Source organism: Chrysoperla carnea, chromosome 1, assembly GCF_905475395.1.
Source record: "Chrysoperla carnea chromosome 1, inChrCarn1.1, whole genome shotgun sequence".
NCBI classification, from domain to species: domain Eukaryota; kingdom Metazoa; phylum Arthropoda; class Insecta; order Neuroptera; family Chrysopidae; genus Chrysoperla; species Chrysoperla carnea.
In genome coordinates this window covers 32,285,470-32,312,315 of record NC_058337.1, presented here as the reverse complement: position 1 = coordinate 32,312,315, position 26,846 = coordinate 32,285,470, and the positions used below count along the sequence as shown (strand labels likewise).

Sequence of the window (26,846 nt, the reverse complement as noted above, 5' to 3'; positions counted from 1 at the left end):
TTAATGTCCCATTTGTAGTTTTATACGATGAGTAAACAGAAAAAAAGGCTAACTATATATAATGTTTTCTATTACTTAATGAAAAAAAAAATGTAACAATATCTTTATGTAAATCTAAAAATGTGTATTTTAGGATCTTGTACCGAATTGGCTTTAATGATTAAATTGGCATGATTTAAAAAACATGAACAGAAGAGCTCTATGATTTTAGTCATATTTATCATTATATATTTCTTACTAGCTTGATATCCGCCCGTTCCACTAGGCTTAAAAGTAAAAACCACCGCTTTATGGACACCACCTCCCTTAATCTCACTTATCCCCTCAGGAATTGTTTTACACATCTAAAATATAAGCACAGTTTTCAGTTATTTAAAGTGAAAAATTGTCAGAAAATTGTCATAATTCATTGAGTATATCAGAAAAGATATCCTTGAATTGTTTTAATATTTATTATTTTAAATTTTACAGAAATCTTTAATTTATGGTTCAAAATGATGATCATAGGGGGAGTAGTAAAATATCAGATTAAATTTAATTTTTTTAATTAATTTTTTTTTAAATATATCTTTATAAATTATAGCTCATGTGCTATTCTGATGTATGTGGTATATTCTTTTATATATACAGTATATACAGTTTCATTCAAATCCGTTCGATAGTTTTTAAGTGAAAGAATAACAAATAAACATCCTTTCTCTCACATTTATAATATATAGGGATAGGGATAGGTATATAGGAATTAAAATATGCCTTTTTTTGAAATGAGATTCCCCATTTCTTTTTCAGTTTTCGAAAACATACAATATCTACATAAAAGATCGGTAAATTGACAACTCCAAGAAACAGATCCTTTATACTAACCCAACATACAAACCAATTTTCACCTATCTTGCTTAATTTGGGGAGACAGTACTTAGTTGAAAACTATACGTCGAAAAAACGGTTTTTAGTTCGGGGATATTCCTCTTTGAAATCAACTACCGCTTTTATATCGTAGAACTATCTAGTAAACGTTATACCCTAAATATCAAATTTCAGCTCATTGGAACCAAAGAGGAATGAAAAAAATAAAATAAATAACGTAGAAAATAGACTCAGGACCTGTTTCGAAGATCAATGAGTAAGGCTGGGGTGTATTATGAATCCACTTTCATGATCCCCAGAACATATTTCATGTGATTTTGAAGATGTCCGATGTACTATCTGTTCTGGGAATAAATTCACGATCTTTATTTATAGAACAGAGCCCTCAGCATAGTGGCTATAGTCACTCTTGCTTTAGTTTTTTTTATTACACAGACAATATTATATGCACTACAGTAATAAGTAATTATTTTAAAAGAGCTTCTTCCTTTTTAATTAATGCAACTAATATGAATGATCAAGACAAGTTGCACAACCAGTGAGCCATCTGGTGATATATAAATATTATAGTTTTTTTTCTTTCGTTTACAATATCATTATTATTAATGCACATATGGATTTTATTTTTAACCGACATCATAAAAAAGAATGAATTTCAATTGTTCAAAAGCATTTTATTTTCGTTCAGGAATGCAGTATTATTGAGGAGATATGCAAGGATTGAATAATACTAGGGATTTCAATAAAACTTTATAAATACATTTTTTGTTTAACAAAGTTTCCAAAAATCACAAAAAATTCCTAGGTCATCGGGCTTTTTATTATTATTTTATCGTTCAAAGTTGGGTGAAAAAATGATGAATCATACCTATGGGTTATCCTTTTCATTTGGATATTTCTAGATCAAAAAATCTAGAGAGTGTGATAAAAAACTATCTAAAATATTTAGACAATCTTGTAGTTTATAATAATATCATAAAAATATAAGGTTGTCGATGACATAATAACAAAATTTTAATTTAATTATGAGTTCATCAAAAATCCATCTTTTGATGAACAGAGACGATTATAGTAAGTATTGAGCATTGAGCAGCATCCAAACTCTGAAGTGATCAAACTCTTGGACAAGTGTGACAGTGTGAACAGACTAAAGAGACAAAACGTGCTAAATTTAAAATTTAGGTTTTAACAGTCATTGTGAACAGGCTAAACAGACAAAATGTGCTAGATTTAAAATTTAGTTTTATTTAACATTATCACTAGATTAAGGCTATTCATATACTTAGTTTAAGCATATTAAGGTGATCACCAGTGGGTAGATTACCGTTCAAGTTTACCTTTTAGTCACTAGATCTATTTATAGTTCTTTTAAGAACTGATAATAGAAAATTAGGAATTATAAAAAAAAAAAAAATAGTTAGTATTGATGATTGAAGAGAGATATCTAAATTATCAAGTTTATAAGCTGCATTTGCACACAATATATTATATATTTTTGTAGTTGCGTGGTATTGTAAAGCTAAAAATAACACATTATTTAACAACAAAGCATGTATTTGGTTTATATGTATGTACCGTGCAATAAACCAAAACTTTGATACAATACTGTAGGAAAACAATCACCTTATGTATTATAGACAAATCAATACTTATTTCAAAAATGCTTACTTAATGAACCTCTAATAAAAGGGAGATAAGTTTGAACCGTTTTCAATTTTCCCGATTGATACTTATCAATAAAAATCATATTATTTTTTAATTTCGCCCATTTTTAATTTGTTTTTCTTAATTATCTACTGGATACAGTTATGAGATTCGATAATATTATAGGTACTAGAAATTGAAATGGTGAATTCAACTGAATTCAATTGAATGATTCAATTTTACAGAGAACAAACCATAAATCATTTGCTTTTGCAATCATTTAAACACACTCAGTAGGTATCAAGCTATATAAGATATTAAATCCAAACATTCGAAATAATGTCTTTCATAACTATCTACTCACATATAGTCAATATATGGTCACAACGGCATCGCCATATTGACGAATCGGTTATAGCGAGGCTAAATGAAAATTTCCGACCAAATCCCTATATAAGCATGTATAATGAATGAACAACATTTTAATGACGACATATCGGTTAGATCGACCAATATTCATTGAAATTATAAGCCGGCATGTCGATTGTAAAAACCAACGCATGTAAAAACACAATTTAACAATCGTTGGCAGTTTCAATCTCGTTATAACCAATTTTAACTGTATTGAATCTATTACCATATTTCACTTTTCAGTTTTCTCATGAAAATGACCGATTTTACAGATTTCTCAGATTTCGTCGAAAATTAGCTTAAAATTTATATTATGCCTATATTTCTACAATTTATATTAAGCCTTTATTACATTTTTATATTCATTAAAAACACATTCGTTTTTAATTGAAAAATTTGATTTATAAACATATATAAGCACATTTTCTGAAGGTTATTAATTATTAATTGTAACTAATTAATATTAATTTAAGTCGTGTTCATTTATCTATCTTTTATACCATACCATCTTTTAACTACAACTGCATTGCACGAATCATTTATATTCTTAAAAGTGTGTTATTTTTATAATACGATTAATTTATTTGTAAATAGTTTTTATGGTTCCATATCAAAGACAGTTTATAATGCAAGTAATTGCTTTAGGTTTCACAGACAGAGTCACAATATATAACGGAATTTAATGGTGTCATTAGTTTAGTTCATATCATAACGTTTTATTATCGAAAGATACGTATGAGATACGTACGTCTATCATATAAGTCGAATGCAACGTACCAATTTTTTCAGAACTATTCTGTTACTTTTGAATCAAATATGAATTACATCCAATATTAATAGCTCTACTAGGTTAACAGAAGCCCCAGTTTACAGAACAAGCAGTTATTATAAATTTCCCATGTAGGTCCATCAGTTTTCAATACTAGAGCTAAGACCAGCGCTTGCTACTCTAATCTACATCGCTAGGTGTGTACTTAAAGTTGATTTATCCTAGCCTTGGGATAATCGTAACTAATCTCGACCATTCTAATGGCACCCCAAACTTAATTCAATATTGGGTTATCTAATTTGAGGTATATAATCAAAGTTTAGAAAGTCAAACCTCTGCCTTTTGCACAAATTGTCCAATTGGGTTCATCACAAGACACTTAACCCATTTTGGTTTAGTGCTGGTTAGCCTAGCGTTGCCTATTCCAATAGTTATCCTTAGACTCAAGCTTAGATCAATACTGTGGAAAAGTCTCAGTCTCACAGTCTTGGCTTTATTCCTTTAAAATGTTTTAAGGTATTTCGATACCAAAAAAATGAAAAAGATCCAAAAAATTAAATATTTAATTTATCAATTAATAATCCTTTTATACGTCTTTTGTGAAAAATGCATATCGATTGTCTGAACGGTTTGAGGGAATTAACTATCAAAGTCAGTTTTTCGACCAAAACAGGGCAAATTTCTCATAAACCCTCCAGAGAATCGTTATTTCATTTCAACTTTTTAAGGTATTTCGATACCGTAAATTGAGTCAGTGTTTTTACCAAAACAAGTTTTTCTTTGAGATGATTTTAAAGCTGAAAAGTTGAAGAATATTGATAAAAGTTTTTAGGTAACTGAAAACACATTTTTAAAAGCACTTATTGACTAAAAAACCAACAGTTATTATGACTGCTTCACATATGCCATCATGTATAAAGGGCTGTTTTTAATAATTAATTTCTCGTAAACAGTACAGACAATCAACTTTAAATTTAGTGTACTAAATACTCATTAATTGACACACAAAATTTTATTTTTTGGTAACACTTTCGTTTTGGTTTCGAAACATCTTAAGTTATAGGATCTGTAAGCGATTATACAAAATAATTCATTAGATGCAGTAGGACCACAAAATATTCTGTATAGGAACGCTTATCCATTTGAATTTTTTATTAATTGAAAAATTTCAATCATATAATTATTTGAAATATATAATTTTATCTTATTTCAAAATTGTTTTTAAGTACATTAAAATTGTGAAAACATTATTTCATCTATAAATTGATTATTTCCTCCAATTTTTTTGCGTTCTAGATAAAGCTAGTGATAGAAATGTATACATCAGTATATACGTTAATTTGGTGTTCCGTACCAATAAATAATAGCTAAGGCCTTTAATGAAACTTTTATTAAATTTTAAATTTTATTTAATAAGTGTTCACTAATAATTAAAACTAAGTAAGTAAAACAGAAATTATAAATAAAGTAAAAAATAAGTAAAACAGAACTTATTAATAAAGGCTGAATTAAAAGTTTATTATTAATTTATAAAACATAAACAACTGTTCACGGTAACCAAATATATTTTTCCGATAATCTCCACTTTTCTAGACCATCGTAAGCGTATTAAAAAACATTAAGACCAAAATTTAAAATGATCCCAATTCTTTTTAAGTAAACAACATTTTAAGTAAACGAATGTTTGCTATAATTTTCTTTTTTTTTTCTAAAAAAATTTTGTCATATTACTGTTTTCAACTAGCGGATAAGTTATATATTAAAAAGCACATATTTCCAACAACAAAACTCTTTACTACAGTAAGTATTTAAGAGACTTTCAAACTTTTTTTCGGACGAAAACAAGTATAAAAATTAACTATTAATGTACATACAGTATTTCAAAAAAAATTCTACAAATTTTAGCATTTTTGAAACATTGTCAGTTGATATTACATTTTAAAACTAACTGTGGATTTTTATTATTTCTTCGCAAGTTTTAAATACATTATGAGAAATATAAAAAAAAGCATTAGAGCAAATAAAGTTACTAAAGATCTACACTAAATTGCAATTTCTTGTTCAAAGTCCTCAAGTCTTCACTTTGTGTACTTAACTAATTAATAAGTAGTTTACTTATTCTTTTACGTTTGAGTAAATTTTGTTTACTTATCAAGTTAATATCCATTTTTTCTTCCTATACAAGATGTACTAATGAAATTCTGATGATTTCAACAATTTTTAATCTATTTCTTGTTCTAGACTATACCAACAGATTTCTTTACGTATAGAATAAAGTAAATATTATATTATAGAGTAGGTACCATAATATATTTGCAAATTGGAATGAGGAGAGAGTACAGTTTAGGACTTCAAGTCAAAAATTTGTGTGGACATAGTCCTTAGATACTCTACACTATGAAATTTTCAAACCATATCAAACTACGAGAGAAACTATTTTGTGTGACACAAAGTTTCAAACTATGTTGCGAGAGGTATTGACATTTTTTATACCCATACTCGACGTCTGGATGTTTACGCTAACCTCTGCAGGTTTATTAATTCGATTCTATTCGGTTTTTGCTTTCTAGTATTTTCAAGTGTTTTACATATTTATTGCACCTGTTGCTTATAAAGAAGTCTTAAGCATTTTTAAATAAACAGCCAGAATTAAAATGGAGATCTTTTTTTTTAATTTTATTTATCTCGCTCGGCTACTGGGTCATTTGCGTCTATAAAAGTATATGATAGATATGAAGTACATTTCATCGATCATTTCTTTTCATATTATTTCTGATACTCCAAAATTTACGTATACTCTGTTTTTGAAATTTTATATGCATGACATTACGAATTTCGTATTCCTTTAAACACAAGGTCGCCACTTTTATTCACCGTTAGTAGTCTCCTCTGATTGCGTAATTACCTCCATATTTCAACCATGCCTCTGATTTATCTTTATCTTCATTACTACTCTTTTGCCACAAGTCTAGATGTTCATTTAAAACATCTTGTACATGATTAAAATCTCAAAATAAATTAATGATTGAGGTATTAAAAAATATTAATTTCAATTTGTTACAGACCCAGATAATATATAAGTAAGCAATTTATGGATGTAATGGAAAAAAAATTGTTTGAAATAATTACTATAGATGTGAAGAGGGCATTAAAGCATTAATTGTAATATAACACGTCAAATACATTCACAGAACCTAGGAGAACATATACAACCATAGAACCATTGGGATACAATATTCTATGGAAACAAATGGTGCGCAGCCAAAAACACTGATATATTGATAACATACACCAGAAGGGCGGTAATAATGTTTCCTAGTGTATAGCTGCAACAACGTCAGTAGTATAGCAACGACGTTACTAGCGACGACGGCTTTTGTAACATAGCAGCCAGCCTGCCAGCGGACGGTGGCGGTATACAAACATTCTCACACATACCACTGACAACGATGTAATACGACGAGAAAAGGACGCTGTAGTATATGTATATTCATGAGAGAGGCGGTTGCTGTATGTACCAAGACCGTACTACTTACACCAAAGCAACGTCAGAGCGTCGTACAACGAACATAACATTCAATTTTCCATCACCGACCGCATTGTTTTATTTTTATTATTATTTATTAAATCGTCATCTTCATAACCATATAGTGCACACACTATTTTTTTATATTAAATATGTTTCATACCGCGACTAACTAAAAGTTTTTGTAACAGCAGTTTAGCCGCAAGGAAAAACGTAGTGTTGAGTGATTTTTTTTTAAGTGAAACTTTTTCCTGTGTTTATTTGTGTGTGTGAAGTGATTTTTCTCAATGATAAATGAAAATTGTATGAATTAAAACATTGAGACTTTAGATTGAACCAAAAAATAGTGGTATTTGGTTCTGGGCAATGAGCACACGAGAAGTAATTTTGGATGGTGGATCACCTTGGGGTTTTCGTATGCATGGTGGATCTGATCATAATCAACCGTTACGGATATCTAGAGTAAGTTTTCTTTAGTTTTTATTTATTTCCACAAAAATTTGAAAAGGTTAAACTGGCACAAATGTGCTGTCAGCTCTGTCAGTAAGCATTTTTAGTATGCTGTTAATCAATAGAGAATTTAAAGCTTTTTGAGAGAGATCATATGGTTTAATTTATTTACATTCAGTCGATAGATAATCTCGTGTGAAGCACACATTAATTAAACGGCAAGCTGTATATACAGTAAGTCGCATTTAAGATGAAGACATTCTCGTATTTTCGTTATTTATAAGAATATCGATTTGAAATTTTGCACAGTTATACAGGGTGGTGGGTCACATTTTTTAAGATACTCAAGCGAAATCTGAAATTTAAACTCAGCATTCTACAAATTGGCAAGTAGGTCCGATTCATAATATTTTGCCTAGCGTCAGACATAGTAAGAGATATCGAAGAAAACTATTGGAAAAAGATTTTTAGATTCGCATTTTTAAGTTTTACATTATTTTGATCCACACTCTTAATTATTACAAGTTTATTAAAATATTTGAATACATAACACTATTAAATTATCAATTTTGAATACCTACATAACACTATTAAATTGTCAATAACTAGTGCGCTATGGAATGCAAAAACTGGACAAATTGATAATTTAATAGTGTTATGTAGTCAAATATTCCAATAAACTTGTAATAGTTTTGAGTAAAGGTCAAAATCATGAAAAACTTAAAAATTCGAATTTTGTCATGATTGTCATTTTTTTTTGATATCTCTAACCATCTCTGACACTAAGCAAAATATTAAGAATCGGCCCTGTTTGTCAATTTGTAGTAGACTCAGTTTAAAGTTCTTATTTCGGTTAAGTATATATGAGCCGTCACTCTGTGAAAAATTTCAAAGTGGTTTTATCTTAAATGCGACAGTACCGAAAATTTTGTAGGGAATTTATAAAGCAAAGTGTTCGGACATGTTGTTTCAAGGGTACTCCTTATGTAAAATGTGCAGCAGCCCAATCTTGCTCATTAGTAGGCATAAAAAATCGAGACTAAATCTCGTTTTCAAGATACTTTTTCACTAACCATTTTGTTTTAGAGACACTCTTTGTACAATTATTTACTATCAAATCTCCATCATCTGTATAAATTCATCGCAAAAGACAAAATATTGCCTTTGAAAATAATTTCGTCAATTCACCTCAAAGTTTGAACTTGGTTATCGAGTATTTATATCTAACATACCTACAAAACATTGATTAACAAATTTATTCAAACTTAGATATGTGATTTTTTCTGAAACTTCGAATTTCTTTAGGAGTATTACTACCAAAAGATGTTTAAAAGAACTTGTTTGATAAAATTATGCAGCATAGTGGTTTTTGAGTTGAATACAGCTTTTGATGAATATTTATTACGTTTGGATCATCTATTTTAGCAATATCGTCTAAATTTGAGGGTAGTTGGTCAGTATAAAAACGATAGTTTGAAATCATGGTAGGTGTTATCAAGGCGTATTAGAACTATGCTCACTTTGAATATATCTCGTTTAGATTTTTTCTGCGATATAAATGTTTCGATGATGAACCAAGAAAGGGTTTTAGAAATAAAAAGTTTTCTTCAATATTATTTGTAGCTAACGTACTACAGCAAGGGACAATATCTGCCAAATTCATAACTCGCTGGATTTCTAGTATAAGTGCATATTGTGGTACAAGAGACGGGATAAAGTCTATCTTTACTCATCCGATAATCAGATGAGACATATTTTTTTTTGAAATTATATTGATTTTTAAACACTCCTGTCATTGTTTTTATGGAAAAGTTTTCATGGCTATTTTTTATTAAATTTACTTTAATCAATTTTCCCATGAACGGTTTTTTTTAGGGCTAGCCTAAGCGATTTTAGTAATTAAATTGTTTTTCTTCTAGTACTAATTTCGATAGGTTAACTGATCGGTGTAGATCTGTCCATACCCTATGAACAGATAGGTCAATATAGGTAACTACACCGATCTGTTAACCAATCGAAATTAGTATCAGAAGATAGATAATTGAATTACGAACGAAAATAATGGTATAAGTTTGTTAAAATTCAACACTTTTTGAATAAAAATTATCTTTATACCGTCCCTTAAGCCATTGAAAATACTAATTCTTTACGAAATTACAGGCCCTAGAGGTGCTTTGCTAATTACGCCACCTTACTTTGTTACGACACTGTTCATTATAAGGTCTCAATGCGTCTTGTCCATAATAGTTAGAAAGTTCCCAAAAATGTATTAAAAATGAAAATTGACATAAGTATTCTGAAAATTTTCAATGATAATATTATACGATTCGTTTTCAACCGTCGCAAAAATATTTGAAAAAAAATGAACACAGTTTATTGGTGAGTAAGTTTTAATACTTAATGCTATTGGCAGCCCTTTCAAAATAGATTCTTGAAAACCCAAAACTGTGTCCTACTTTTAAGAAACAACAAACTCTCTGAAATAAAATAAACAAAAAGATATATTTATTTATACTTGTCCTTGAAATGGGCGTCCTTTCATAACATTTTTTTAAATGCGTATAGGTAGTACATAATTTATCGTTTGTCCAAAATAAAATTCTGCATTTTTTTCTTTGCTTTTTGATACGAAAATAATTTTTTTACATATACGCGCTTGGCTTGATGTAATTCATACATTTTTTTTGGCAGTTATTCAAATAGTACGATCATATTTTTTAATAAATTTTTTTAATAAAAAATACTTATTATCATATAAATCGCATGTAAAATGTCGCAATTATTAAATAAAATTTTTGGAAAAATGTTGTTTTGTATCTAATAAAATTTAAACATTAATTTTTTCAAAATTTTACTGTTATGTTATTAGACCGCAAGCCACAATAAAGCAACATTAATAAGACTGTTTTTGAGTGCCTTTTGGTGGATTGATGAACATAAATTTGATACTAAAGAAAATGAAATTTGAATTGTGGCTATGTCGCCGATTTTATGGAAATCGAGTTTTTCGATTTTCGTATTTAAATGATATTTTATCCGGGCTTTTTATGTTAAATGAATTAATTGATTTATTGAAATACATTGAATCATAGGGTTAGATGATTGCAACTGTCAAAGAGATGAAAAAATGGAATGCAATTATTATCGAATTTTCAACGCTGTTAGAATTACAAACATTCTGCCCTTTTTTCTGCCACTTATGTTGTCTTGCTTTCTTTTAATTTAAACGGTAGACAAAAAACATCGACGAAATACGAAAATCTAATAAATCACGTCAATAAATTCGACATTCAACCTAAGGTCTAAATTTCATTTTTCTTTAGCACCAAACTAATAATTAGCAATCCTTCAATTGCCAGACCCAATTATTAATGGATATTTCGCTCATTCAGACTTCACAGTTGCTTGTAATTACTACGTTAGGAGTGCTTACATGATCTTTAAGGTATTTGCAGTATGGCATTTGCAGTTTCTATGCTAAATCTGTGGTAAAGTTTTTCCCACAGACTTTAACGAGAAATAAAATTCAATAACTTAATAGTGCTTACTACTAAATTCCAAAGTGTCTGAAATTTTGACCATTTAAAACATTATGCCTACGTTCCCAATTTTGACCAATTTACGTGAAAATTAATATCTTAAGTTTTTTCTATTTATTTTATTCTAAAAACATTTCTTTTATCTGTTACGTTTTTTTTCAATTCAGTCGAGATAATTTTTTTAAATCGTAAAAAAGGAGGACAGTGAATTTGAATGCCTTGTATAGAGAAATCATGAACTTGATTATCTCGCGATATAAACGACCAATTATGAAATTTCGGGATCTCACAACTAACATTATTCTGAGCCTGTGAAAAAAATCTGTTGGCAAGTGGCTTCATGATGGAAATATCTTAACTACACGGTTTAACATATCAAACAGAAGTATACTTCTGCCTACGGCCTTCATTAACGTACTGATCGGTGGAAGCATTTATACTCGTGCATTCTCGTCGTGCTCAGTCTTCTCTTAGCTTTTGTAGTTCCCCTCTTAGCTTTTCTAGCATTCCCCCTCACATTAATTTGTACGGAAATTTATAGTGTGTTACGTTAGCTCTTGAAGTTATTTTGCCTTTTACCTATTTAATCGTTTACAGTAGGCCAGGACTGCAAGGCTTATCTACCTATTACCTATTTAATTATACTATTTGTGCATAACTAACTCTCATAGTGTTCGTAGACGACCGTACACAAACAGTTGCTAAACACACATCATTGGCTCTAAAACTGTTTTTGGTATCAATTCAACATCGATTTTTAAGTGGAAAAAGTAACCTTCAAATTGAATTTTTCTACTTAATTTTTAACTTCCAAGTATAGAAAGTTTTTGTAATGGGTTCGATTTTCGAAATAGAAATTTTCAACATATCTTTACGTTTCATGGTCAGGACAAGGCATTAACACCAATTTGAACAAGAAGTATGTGTGTGTGTGTGTGTACGTATGTACGCATGTACGTACGTTCGTGGTAATTTTATTCGTCATCGGTATCGCGCGAACAAAAAGTGATGTCGACTTCGTTGAGATGTCGATCGAAGCGTATTGACGGCAATATGATCCGAAAAGAATATCATAATATTCGGTCGAGTCGTTTCAAGTCAGACGAATTTTTTTTTATTTTTTATTTTTTTATAAATTTTTCTTATGGCAAGTTATTCGTGTGGATCTCTAGGGTCGCACCAGACTCTATCCATGGATTTTTATAATGTCGGCTTTACATGCAATAGATACCGGAGCTCAAAAATGATTTATTTCACAATTTTCTATTGTCAGTTTACGTTTACTATAACGTTATAGAATGAGGAAATCAACAGATGTTTTATAGTTGAATAAGAATTGACCAAACCATTAATATTTATTGCTATATCATGGCTAATTGAAGGTATCGCATGAATTCATTGTTTATACAAGCCGAGTGGGATTTTAAACAGTAGTACGTACTCTAATAAAATAAATTATTTCAAGATAATTATAAAACATTTAAGAGTTTTGTACATAAAATATGTCCTCAAGGTGAACTACTTGAAATATTTTTTGTATATTTTCTTTATGTTCTATAGCGAAAATTCATAATGATAAATTTTTAGATTTTTTTTTTCCTTGTGTGTCCGAATGCCAAAATCTTCCCAATAAAACTTTAGCAGGTATTCTAAATGATACCTAAAAGTATGGAGCATCATTTGACTTACGACAACCGTTACTTTTAAATAGAACTAGGAGAACAGGCTTACTGTGATTATAAGCCAACAGTATTGTAAAAAAGTTTTGGTTTATTACACGACACATACATATAAACAAAATACATTATTTGTAGTCAAGTAATGAGTTATTTTTGGCTTTACAAAACCACGCAACTACAAAAATGTATAATATATTGTGTGCAAGTGATACTTATAATTTTGATAATATAGATATCGCTCTTCAATCATCAATAACTTTAGTCGCCTCTGTTCATCAAATGATGGATCTTCGAATTTTAATAATTAAATTAATATTTTGATTTTATATCATCGTTATATTTTTATGATATTATTATAAACTACAAGATTGTATAAATATTTTAGATAGTTTTTTATCACACTTTCTAGATTTTTTACATATCCAATTGAAAAACATAACCTATACGATTCATCATTTTTTTCAGCCATCTTTGAACCATAAAATAATAATAAAAAGGCCGGTGACCTAGGAATTTTTTGTGATGTTTGGAAACTTGCTTAATCAAAATATGTATTTATAAAGTTTTATTGAAATCCCTATTATTATCCAATCCTTGCCTATCTCCTGACACCCGGTTTCAGCGGATTTTGAATAAAATATTAGTAATTTACAACAATACTATTGAAATGTATGAATGAACTGTCATTCTATAAACCACTGCCATATTTTTTAAGATTTAAGCCTGCTCACGTCAGTCATATTCACTGCTTGAAATCATTAGTGATTTATCTAAAACATTATTTGAAATTTTAAAAGTGGGCATACTGTAATTTTTAAATGTTAGAAAACTAAAAACGAATATACACTTTAGAAGAGAACCATTTGAAGTAATCGCACCAGCCCATTTTTTTAAAGGCAACAAAATCTGCTTACACATGTATTTGTTGCTATGCTGCACTTATTTGTTTCGGACTATGCAAAATATAATTTGAAAGGTATCGAAGTAAGTATGAGTTGTTATTGAGCTTTGTCAACCTGATCTCATTTTGAAAGGAAATGTCATAATAGAAACTGGAAATTCAGGGTATTCTTCAGGCCCGTTAAATTATTCTTATTAGGAGATTAGAGATTAGGAGAAAGAAAAATAATACCTCTATATTCATTTACTCGGAGAATTTAAAAGCAAGGAAAATGTAAATTCATGTAGTACTTCGCCAAGGCGGTGAAAGTATTTTCGGAGTGTGGGCGTCATTCACCTTAATATTATTAAATCAGTTCGATACGAAAATAGTCTCAATAAAGAATATTAATGCTGTATACGGCAGATAGAATTTTATCCACTATGGAGTTCTACGTTCTTCAAAACACAAAAACTCAAATAGAATGACTTTACTGGATTCAAATAGTTAAATATTATCATATTTTTTATGCAAAAAAAAGATAGGCAATACTGGCAAACAAAAGAATTTTAGCGGTAGTAGCCACATTTCCTTAAGTTTCTTCTGATTCAAATGAAATATATTTTTGATGTATAAATTGTTATCCGGTTATGTTTGGTATTTTACCCTGTTTCTATCCATCAACACCCCCATATACTTTTATATAAATACCCTTCAGGTTTTTTTTTTTTTTTGTATACAGTATTAGTCATAGGGTGTAATTCATACTGTCAAACGACAATTACTTGCCTATAAATTTTAAATACAATTCTGTCTGTTTAGTTTGCTTTCTCGTTTAACTTTTTGAAATGTTTATTTATTTAACAAAAAAAAAAAAAGAAAAAAATTCTTCGAATTCTTTAAAAAAATAATTTAGATTAAAACATGAACGGAACGAAATTAAGATAAACAAAGGTTGATTCATTCTTACAAACATAAATAGTTAAACCTGTGATATTTTTGAGGAAAGTAAATTGATTTCAATATTTAGAGTTGTAAACGATTCAACATTTATATATTCTTTGAAGTAAAGCATTTAAGGGATGTCGGCTTTATTTTCTTTGTATCTTTACTCTCTCAAGCGTATTCTTAGTTTTGCCTAAGATTCCGAATTTGTTAAAATATTAAATAAAATGATTTAATCTTATTTGTTAAGGTATCCTCAATTAAATGATTGATCGCACTAGCTCTATTAAAAGAAACGCTATAAGCGAAAAAGACAATGTAATGGGACAAATAACACGCAATGATTTTATTTTGTAATAAATTTGGCTTAATACCGATTATTGAAAATTTCGAAAATCATTTGATTCATAGTTTAATATATAAATATTTCAATCCAAAATTTTCCTAGCAAAACCGGAAATGTGATTGGCATGCGTACGTTTATAAAAAAATTGTTATAAGCAATTGGTATATTGACTAAATTTTCTATCACTTCATGTGAAGATTCTCCCTGCATGATCAGTTAAGCGAAATTGGTATTTGAAAATCCTTAGAAGTACACAAAATATTTAGTCTAAAATTGCGGGTTCGAATCCAGGCAGCGGCAGTGTGAACAATTATAATTAATGGGGCGTTAGAATTGATCATAATGTCGTCGCTTGGATAAGAACGAAGTAACCGATTCCACCCATATCATAAATGTAATTGTAAAATATTAATGTCAAATCATGACAAATTGATTTATTTACCGTTCTATAAAATAAAATGCTGCATAATCGATCAACTCGTACAGAAAATTTGAAAAGTATACATTTTGTATCATTTTCACAATTGAGCCATTTTAATTAGTTTTTATTAGGCTTAGTTCATACGTATTTAACCAATTCTAATTGGCGTAGCTAATTAAAACTTTGCAATTGTAAATAACTATGATATCAATTGACTGTTTTACAGTTTTTGCGTATTATTCTTTAGCGAATCGTCTCTTTAAGAATACGAAAAGAAAATTGTAAACTATGGATTTCAACACTATTTATCATGTGACCAATTTTCCAATCAGTATCAGTGTCCTTTACAAAATAAGCCTCCCTTTTAATATTTAATCTTCAAAATTTTTAAATAAATATATTGCTTTATTCATAAGAAAGAAGTCACTTATTGTACGCATTTCCTTCATGCTGACTTTTTATCTTTTAATGATAAATTATCCAATTAATGTGTTGTATTTATTCTAACTAATAAATGGATCTTGAATTTTTAATAGCTGTTTCTTTTTAGTGAACTCTTGTTATAATTTAAAAGCTTAAATTTAACGTTCTGATTTGGTAAGATCCTTGAAATTTTCACACAGCTTTCATACAGATAAACAAAAGTTAAATGCGATTCAAAATCGATACACATGTATAAAAATTCTAAAAGTTTTCGTTGTTCAGAAATTATATTCACTTGCAGGCCAAAACTGTTGCTAGTATACTTTCTTACCGACTTCAAACAAAAAAGAAGGAGATTGTCAATTCGACTGTATTTTTTTTATGTGTGTTACCTCAGAACTTTCGACTGAGTGAACCGATTTTGATGATTAGTAGTTAAAATTATTGTTATTTTTGGAGTCGGTGTCAGTCAAGCTAATGTATCAAACTGTTCTGTCAGAGTTGTTTTCTTGGCTGACACGGACTCCAAAAATAACAATATATGATAGTTATTTTTTTACTTTTTAGTGCATATTAATTTGTTTTGGAAAAGTTTTTCTTTTGAAGTCGGTTTTCTTTTTGTTAAAAGTTTTTTTTTTTTAGAAAAATCAGTAGTAGGTTACAAATACAAAATACAATTTGCGAAAAGTTCACCTTGAAGATTAGCAACCCTATATAACTTAATGTATATTCTAAAATATAATTTGTTATAAGCTGTCAAAACAATCTACAAATATTCTACAAACTTTTGGAAAATGTACACTAACTTGGATGAAAATTAATATCTTGTTAGCTATGGCGCAAGCATAAAATAAATTTGATAAAATATTTATTTTACTAGACAAATGGTTATCCATGTCATTAGAAATGAATAAATATTCACTTTTAGAAATATATGGCAACTGAGTGTTGAGCTGTTGTCCGAACTGGCATTTTTTTATTTACTGTAGTACTGAATTATATAATTCCAAATAAAAAAGCTAACAGTGAGTGATAATTATTATCAATAATACGGAAAAGTTTAGTCAAACGATCATTTGCTTAAATATATAGGCCTTCGATGTATAGTTATATAACAATTATGTCATTAAGATCGTGCATATTATGAAATTATAACACAAGGAAGGTTTAAACTGTTAAATACTTCTCTTTGCATCATTTCAATTTAATTATGCTACCTCGACAAAGTTATGTTAAAAGTTTAATATTTTAATTCATTTTTCGTCAATCAGAGAAAACAAATTTTTAACTACGCAAATTTTTAATTGAATTTTGATAATGATGTATTATTTCCGGGTTTCCTTTTTCTAAGTAGATATGCATTTGACGTGAATTTTCGAAATAGGTAGGTGTGTCTTCGTTTTATTAATGTTAACAAGGGAATTCAGGGACTTCCACCAAAAAATTCTTTTTGCCATCTTAAAAACGAGAACATCATATACTTATTATTGTTTTTTTACAACCTTTTCGAATAAGTAAATTGGTTTTAAATTTTGAAATTTGAGTTTTACCTTGCATTTTAATAAGCAGACAATTTTAAATAGAATAATTTACTGTTTTTTTCCGTCAAATTTCATCAAGTTTAGCTGATTGAATCATCAAAGCTAGAAGCCGTAATCTCAAATTATCTTAAATGCATACAGTAGAGTCTCAGAAATCAAAACATTCAATAATCCGAAAGTTCTAGTAATCCAAACACTTTTCATTCGCCCTTTCCACACCGCTCCCTGCGCCAGCAAGAGTAAAATTACATAAAAATGTTATGTGTATATACACATACATTTTACTATATACAAACCTAGTAATCCGAACAAATTTAGTAATCCAAAACGAGAATCTACTGTACTCAACATTTAAATTATTCACTTCTTAACTATAAAATGAGGGTATTGATATTCTGAGATGAATCCCATTTTAAGAAAATCAAGAATGAAAACTTTAAACTTCTTCATAGTTTAAACATTGCTTTATTTTGTTGACGAATTTTTAAACACCTTACGACAGTTCCAAAATAAGATGCAAAACTCATGAATTAATCAAAACAAAAATATGAAACATGTATATAATGACATTTTGTAGAATATAAGCCAAAAATAAATTTTAAATGATCCATTTATTCATCATTACCGTAGCTTCAATTGGGAAATTCCCTCACAACGAAAAGAGAGGTATTGAGTAATGTTTTCACAGAAGTCGATAAAAGCGAAGCGTAGATAGCACAAAACTTAAAAGTCAAAGCTTAACATTTGAACAGAAAAGGAGGAGAAGTTTCTACAACAACTCTTTCCGCAGCCTTGGATTTTTCAGCATATGTCTTACAAACTAAATTGGATCTATTTTTAATCGCTTGGAAAACATCGCAACTTAAATATCCAAGTTTAACTACCTGTCAATTTCTAATCATAGTATCAGATTTTTGCATGTCTTTTAAATTTTAAAGAGTTACAACATCTATGGTGAGATGTAATAGTTTATCTGCCGTAGAAACGCTTTATTAATGTTTTATTTAAGCTTTTTCAATGTTCTGCATATTTACCTATCATCTATAGTGACAGAACTATGCTAGAAAAAGAAAACTAAAGCGTGATAAACTGCCTGAGAAAAAATATTTTCTATTTGTTTGTGAAGAAAATGATGAAACACGTTTTATCAAGTCTTGTCTATCAAAAAGTATTTTCGTTATTCATAATCTATTATTTTTTCTTGCGAGCTGTACAAATTCTTACCGATGCTCAGTCAAAAAGTACCCTAAGTTCCCACAAAAACTCAAACGCACTTGCTAATTTTTTTTATGAATCTTTCTTTTTTTTATAACAACTTACAATGAGGCGCGGAAATAGCCGAAAAACTGATTGTTCTCCCTCACGGTTAAAGTTCTATATACGTCCCTGTAATTCATACAAATAAAAAGTATGTAAAATAAGCGCATCTTCCTGAATGTGTTGTTTGTTCAATTAAATTTCATGTTTTGATTGAATGTAGGTGCAAATTGAAATTAGTTAGAATTAAAATTAATACTTATTATTAGGTACATGACGCCATCGCCTAACATAATATTATTTTAAATAAACTAGTCCGAGAGATGTTTAGTATGTATTAGTTAGCGGCGCGGCGCGTTTTACATACAAATGAAAATGATTCGTCGACATTGTGGGCAAAATGCCCACGACTTTCTTTTATTATTTAACATATAGAATATCGTCTTAAACAAAAAATAAAAAAAATTACTTTACAATTAGATAAAATGTATGTTTAAAAGCATTGTAATATAGGTACATATATATGTGTACTATAGCTTGTCTGAATCATTAGAAGATTTAGTCCAAGGGCCATGAACTATACTTTAATGTGTTGAGCATAAGCGTAGCGAGAATTATTTTTGTGCTCTATCAATCTGGTTTTTCCCATCCGTTCACTCAATGAATGCAAACGACAATTGGTCCAGTTATTTTAAACAAAATTAGATGCTTTTTGACCCAATAAATAAAATTCTAAGGCAGCAGAGGCCACTTGATACGAATAACTTATGAACCAGGGGATATTTTTACCTTGCTCTTAAGATTTAAAGAATGGTGTAAATTTCTTTATACGTCTTTTCAAAAATGTTCTAAAAACGCCAATTTCAAGTAATAGTACACTTTTCAGAGCAAAAATAGACATCAGGAAAATTGAAAAAGTATCTTTTCCAATCAATAAATTTTATTATTTAAGACAAGGATTCATTCATGTTACAAATAAAGATTTTTTGATTTTGTTTTTGTTCTTTCAATTTAACTTTATCTGATTTTTGAAATATTATCTATACGTTTAAAGCTAGATGAAAAAATAGTCAAAAGTTTTGTACCAAGTTTTTTCGAAAGCCATGGTCTATATTTTAATGTGTTGAACATAAGCGTAGCGAGAATTATTTTTGTGCACCATATAAATTTGTTTTTTCCCATCCGTTGACTCTCACTCTCATACGGATAACTTAAAATCTACAGGATATTTTTACCTTGCCTGTAAGATTTAAAGAAATGTGTATGTAAATAAATCTTTAACAAAAATGTTCTAAAAACGCAAATTTCAAGTAATAGAACATTTTTCACGGTAAAAAATGGATATCAGGAAAATTGAAAAAGTATCTTTTGCAATCAATAAATTGGATTAATTTTTAAATTAGTTTAGACAAGGATTCATTCATGTTACAAAAAAGGCTATTTTGATTTTGTTCTTATCATTTTATCTTTATCTGATTTTGAGATATTATCTATACGTTTAAAGAGATGACAAAATATTCCAAAGTTTCTCCAAAATATAGAATAAAAAATTCTCATAAAAATCATAAAAAAATACTCGAATTTTGTATAAAATTTTTTTTGTGATTTTTCGATTTTCTCAAAATAGTAAATACTCCTCCGATTTCTCAGATCATTTAATGATTTGATGCATGGTTTCAGCGATATCCTCTAGAATACCATACGAGCGAAAATTTTTGGACCAATTTCGTAACCTTTCTTAAAGAAGAATGGTCTTTTGAATCCTCATTACCCCTAAAATTAAAAACGCCAACATCAACGTGTTTTAAATAAAAACGTATGCTAATAAAATCCAATCATTTGACTACTAAACGATTTAAAAATATTGTTTTCAAAAAAAATTCTGTAAGGAAAAATACAAAAATCAAAGTTCATTTGGTCAAAAATTCTAACTTTTAATGAGCTTTAAATTCGGAGTTGCTTTAATCTTTTGTATGAATCAGGAAAAAGTGCATAGGTATGCTAAAAATAGAAATAGCTGTTTCACCATAAATATTATTTTTAATTTTTGCTGACGTTGTTTTTCGATAAACAAGTTTTCGAAATATTTGCACAAGAAAATGTTATTTACCTATGCCACTGAATAGGTACTAATAATTATTATAAATTGTTATTATGCCAAAATCTAGCGGTCATTTAATAATTGTGATGTCATCAGTATAATGATAATTCCTCGTTATCAATGTCAATGTTATATTAACGAAATAATGATTTTAAACGAACAATATTTTGATTCGTTAACAACTTAACAACTTGGAATATAATAAGGATGAATGGATGCTGAATTAACTTTAACTCTTTTTGTTTATAAACAATATTATGTCTTAGTAATAAATACAATATAATTGAAAATTTTCGAATTTTTTTATATTTTTGGAAAATATTATTTTAGTCAAATTTGTTGATACTTTGAAAATATTATTTACACATACGGAATTAGTTTCCAAGGCTATAAGCACAATTCTTGTTCCAAATTTAATGCCGCTTATTCTATTTAGCCGACTGAAGCTTAAACCACAATTCTCATTTCATTTGTCTCGTTTTTTTAAAGATGAGATGATTGAGCATATTGTTTATAAAGTAATTATTAATTAATAAACTTCTCCACAATTTAGTTTTTTCTAGCTTTTTATTTTATTGAATATAACGGTGTAAACCTAGACTAGACCATTAAAAAGGTGGGCCATTTCTTATTAGACAATTCTTGCATACTTTTGAATAGTTTTATTGCAAGTTGCCATTGGCTGGAAGCATAGTACTGTTATCTCATAAAATTTGCAATAAACCATGTGTTTTGTTTAAAATAGATAATTTTCAATTGTTTACTTGTAAATGGAATAGTAAATTTCAAATTAAAATTATTGAAAAATAATAATTGATTAAACATTTTGCATTTCAAATTGTGAAATAAAAAACGAAATTGTATATATAATATTTTTACAATTTTATTTTTAAAATTTGTTAAACATATACATACCCAGTGCAAAGCCTTAAATGTAAATTTATACCATTATATTAAATATCTGGATGACCGAGCTTTGCTCGGTTATTCGCCAATAGATGTCAGCAAGAGTCATATTTTTCACTTTAGACTACTCCAACGCCCCCTTTTTGTTATGTTATAATTTGCATTGTATTTCATTAACTACGTTATACACCAATAGATGTCTGATGAATTTTTCATGAAAAGACGGATAAAACGACATTTCTGATAAATGAAACCTAGATAGATCGATTTATCGCCCCAAAAAACCCCTACATACTCATTTTCATGAAAATCGTTGGAGCCATTTCCAAGATCTTGTATATATATACAAGAATTGCTCGTTTAAATATATAAGATAAGATAAAATAGTGTGTCGTTACTATGGTAACTCTCTGAAATGAAGCTCATTCATAGAGCGAATAGTTTCTTAATATCAATTTATTTATTAAATGACTGCTTTAATCAATGCCTGCCGAAGTTTAAACCTACAATAATTTTAAATCTTATTAGGTGCCGGTTGTCGCATGGCAAAGTAATTTTTCCCCATATTGAGCAAACTATAATTTTTAATATTTATTTTTTTCAAAATATGCGATTTGAGACCTAAAAATATTATGATAAATCCATTTTGAAAATGTGACTAATAATTTTATATTTATAATATTATTTTTGAAAGAATTTGTGAGAGCTTTCTTGGCAATAGTTTTGTAATAAATATTTACATACTGTAATCTATGATAATAATGTGTTAGCTTCTGTATAATAATGAAGATCTTGTTATACATTCAGTTTGCAAATTTATTTTTATTAGCGGAAACACATTGAAAAATTAAAGATAGACGTTAATAACAAATACAATAAATGTACAAGAAAAACAAATTTTAATTATTTATTATTAAATCAATAATAAAATAAAGTTTTAAATAACTATAAAAACATCTTTTATGAACGTATGGAGTAAAAAGTAAAAAATTATTTTTATGGTTTATTTAAGATATCTACCTACTTTAAATTTATCCTTTCAACAGATGATGTGCATCCCTCACTCTTTAGTACTGAATTTTACATTACAATTATAATTATTTTATACATTTTAGTCTTCATGCTGATAATTCGCTTAATTTAAAATGTAATTATTTTTAAAGTTTTAAATGTAAGAATAAAAATTACTTTTAACGTGACACAAATAATCATTCCCTTCACATCTACCATTATAATATTAAAAATTTAAAATTTAAAAAAAGATTCAACATATAATCAGGACTGATGGATTCGTTTATGGTGTCGTAGCTTCTAAACGGATGAACCGATTTTGATGTTTTGAAGGTAATTTGTTCGATAGTGTTCTTGGCTATGTTTGAAAAAAGTCTACTCAACCGTTTGAAAAAAGTCTAGTCAACCGTTTGAAGGACAGAACCCTATACTTGCTATTGAAATTCCAAACAAAAAAAATCCAAATGGAACAACCGTTTACCAGCTATGATACCACAGATATTAACGCAGATACACAGACATAGACACATTAAATTTACCACACTCCTCTTTTTAGTCGGGGGTTAAAAATATCAAATGTTAATGTATTATTACTGTCATAAATTTTTAATAAACTGCATTAAAAAATGCATTACATTCATACATAGACACAGATTGAGACCCATGTCACCCTAGCCCCCCCCCACCATCGCAAACCAAATTAATTAGCACATAAATAGCACTAAATGTTTTGGACTGAGCCAATTTGGTTTGCGATGGTGGGGAGGCTAGGGTGACATGGGTCAGATTGAGCTTATAAAAACAATTACTTTGTTTTTATACAACTATATTTCTTCTTATCACACACGCAGGAAGTTTGGAATCAATTTATTTCATCCCAACTTCTTTTGTTTTACAAATATTGAATTTTTAGAAAAAAAGTGTAAATCTGCGGATATCGGATATCGGCATTAGACAGATTAATAAAAATTTCGCGGAAGCTATTAATTTATAAATAAGTATATATATTAATAATCTCAAAGATTCAGACAGACGATTATATATTTTCATTATAGTCTCCACATTTTATAGGTCAAAATTTAAAATAATTTTAAAATGAACAGTTCTTTTATTATTAGTATCAAATTTTATAATCGACATACCTACTTTTATTAAAGCTATATTTCGTAAGTTGTTGTAATTAAAATTTTTCTATAACAGGTATACTTTTAATAACAATTATTTTTAGCTTACTTTAGAATTATTTCAAATAAATCCGATTGAAATAATCTATGCATATCGGCTAGATCGTCTGTGAATATCGGAAGAATATTTTCGGAAGAGATGTGTGTATCAGAAGTATATCAGCTTCAACAATAGCTGAAATAAACATTGACCGGGCAATAAATAAATTTGAAAGGTTAAATTAAAAAAAGATTTTTTAAGATATTAGTCTATTTTCCAGGTCTTCTTGGAGACGTGATAAAGCTGCTTTACCCCGTGAAAAATGATAATAAGAAGAAGGTAATAAACAAAGTTTGCGATGCATTTTTGTTTTGGAGCCCAGAATGCCTGTATTTCTATAGACATGAAACATAATTAACTTCCCAGTATAGGAAGTTATTGTAAAGGGGCCGATTTTCGAAATCGAAATTTTCAACGTATCTTTACGTTTCATGGCTAGGACAAGGCATTAACACCAATTTGAAGAATAAGTGTGTGTGTGCACCAGACCCTACCCAGGGTTTATTTTACGATATATTTGCATTAAATATCTTTCTAAGTTTAAAAACTTAACGAATTAAGTTTTTATACGTGTCTAAATAATAAAAACTTAAAATATAAATAATTTTAAAACATATTAATTATATTATGACATAAAACCATACGTTTTATTAAAACGTTATAAAATAGATGACCTAGTGTGTTGTTTAAGTTTTATACATTTATTGGAAAATTTATTTTCTGTACTCCAGGTGGAATATTACAGTTATATAGGTCATGTCCTTTTTAAAGTTAGAAGCAATTTGTAGAACATGTAAAGGTGGTTTTGAAATAACTTATTGCAAACAAGTTTGTAACTAAATTGTATACTTTATTCATAAATAAATTATACCATTACCGGCTACCCCATTTACATTCACAACAGCTGTTATAATTTGTTTATCCATTTAGTTCAAGCAATTGGTGATACAGTTTAGTAATTAATATTGCAATATCATGTATAATATCATAAAATCATTTAATCTTCTTTTGAATTTTGAATATAATTGTGTCATTACTAATTATCAATTATTTCGGGATTTAGTTTCGATCTTTGAAGGCTTCTTTTTTATCGATTTAAAGTCGAGAGTAATAATTGGAGAAAAACATAGATGTTATATGAGTTTTCAACAGCTATATCCATTTGGGCATAATTAAATCCATTTTGACTAGTTTCGGCTGTAGGTTGGTGAACTTTTGGAATTCAGAGTGTTATAACATTCAACGGCTCACCCCCATTCCACCTTGTTCTAATTTTTCAATTTTCTAATTTCAATAGACATAACCATTTTTTTCCATGAATCCATTTCAAAAATTCATGGAGAAACTGTGTCAATTTTATGGTTTATGTTAGTGCTCACAGCCTTATTTTTTATTGACTAAATTTACGATATACATAATTTTGACATTCAATGGCCATTGGGACTATGTCTTAATTTTGTTTACCACTTCAGGAGACAAATTTTCACTGCATGGACAGAATAGTGAAGTTGGTTTTTGAAAATCTTTAGAAGTACGCGAAATATGAACGTTTATAACTAAACACTTTCTTTCGAGATTTCGCTTAAAACTCTGTTTAGGAAGAAAGAGGCGAGCAACAACCTTTGAATGCTTATAATCTTTCAAATTTTCTTATGGTATCAAGTCTAGTTTTATCCGACTGAGCGACGCAAAGGCGTGACAATTTGTTTATCAGTCTATATATGTGTGGTCCTTTGTAGCACACTAGAGACCAAACGTGTGGCTCAAGTTTGATGATTCTAAGCTCATACGATTTGTCCATATCTCGAGAGAGTCACTGAAGATATAACAGTCATGAAGATTCAATATGGCGACCACCAGATGCCAAATTGTGAAAGAGAAAATGAAAGTCGATGTACTATGTTAGTGACCTATCATTGAATAGCTGTTCAAAGGACCAAACATGCATACATAGGTGAAAATGAAAGTCGGCGAAGTATGTTAAGTGGTGTATCATTGATTAGGTATTGAAAATCCTAACTAAAAACTGCAAAATACAGAAATTATTTTAAAAATCAAAAATCCGACTGCGTTTATTAAATACTGAAAAAAAAGTTCAGTAGTTTACATAGCAACTTCAGTCGGAATCTATTATTGGTTACAAGCCGCTATGTAAACTACTAGGCTTGTTTTTTTACTTTTCAGTATTTGTGGAACGCAGACGAAATTTATTATAATTTATAGGTAATTTGGCAAATATCAGCCATCTACCCAATTCTGGAAAGGTTCATTTTTCATATTGTTTCTTAATCTGAAAGATAGTAGTATAGACATTAGTTGAGAACAGTGTTTCTCAAAGCGATGACGCCCCCTTGTGGGCCTATAAGCCTACAGGGAGGCGGTATGGCTAATTTGTATAGTGAAAAATAATTTGTGCTCGAAGTGGATGGCAGACGATATAAGTTTGAGAACCTTTGGTTTAGAATATATAAGTGTAATGATTTAATATTACATATTGTAAGAACATGTAATTTTATCATTATATCTCTCGTTGCCGTTGTCGTAAGAAGATAAATTTTAGCCTATTTCCTACTCTGATTTATAAGCTTTACTCCGTGAAGTGTCATTAAAATCCATTCAGTAGTTATGCGTAGGTTAGGTTAGGTTAGGCTATATTGGCTGTCCACATAGGACACACTTAGGCTATAGAGCCCATTGTGATACCATATATGTGTTTTACCACCTTTTACGCTGATAATTTCATTTATCAACTCCTCAATTATTTTCAGAAGCTGAGTGCACCTCCTTCATGCATATACCATGCACTACACCAGCCCATCACAACTCTTAATTAAATTAATTTTGTTTCGACGGCGGGAATCGAGCCTACTACCCTAAGCATACCGCGGACGGAATTGGTTACGCCT

At 29.0% G+C, this 26,846-nt stretch overlaps 1 protein-coding gene across 6 annotated transcripts in view; it reads left to right on the top strand.

The window, feature by feature from the left end:
* The first annotated feature begins 6,871 nt into the window (after positions 1 to 6,871).
* Positions 6,872 to 26,846, top strand: part of LOC123305210 — a 161,623-nt gene continuing 141,648 nt past the window's right edge. For 5 of the 6 annotated variants that reach the window (XM_044886860.1, XM_044886863.1, XM_044886862.1 and 2 more), the window contains exon 1: positions 6,873 to 7,679. In XM_044886860.1, the coding sequence (XP_044742795.1) occupies positions 7,584 to 7,679 (96 nt within the window). In that variant the 5' untranslated portion in view covers positions 6,873 to 7,583. Of the gene's footprint in view, positions 7,680 to 26,846 lie in introns of all 6 variants that reach the window. The other variant, XM_044886861.1, reaches the window with a different exon arrangement.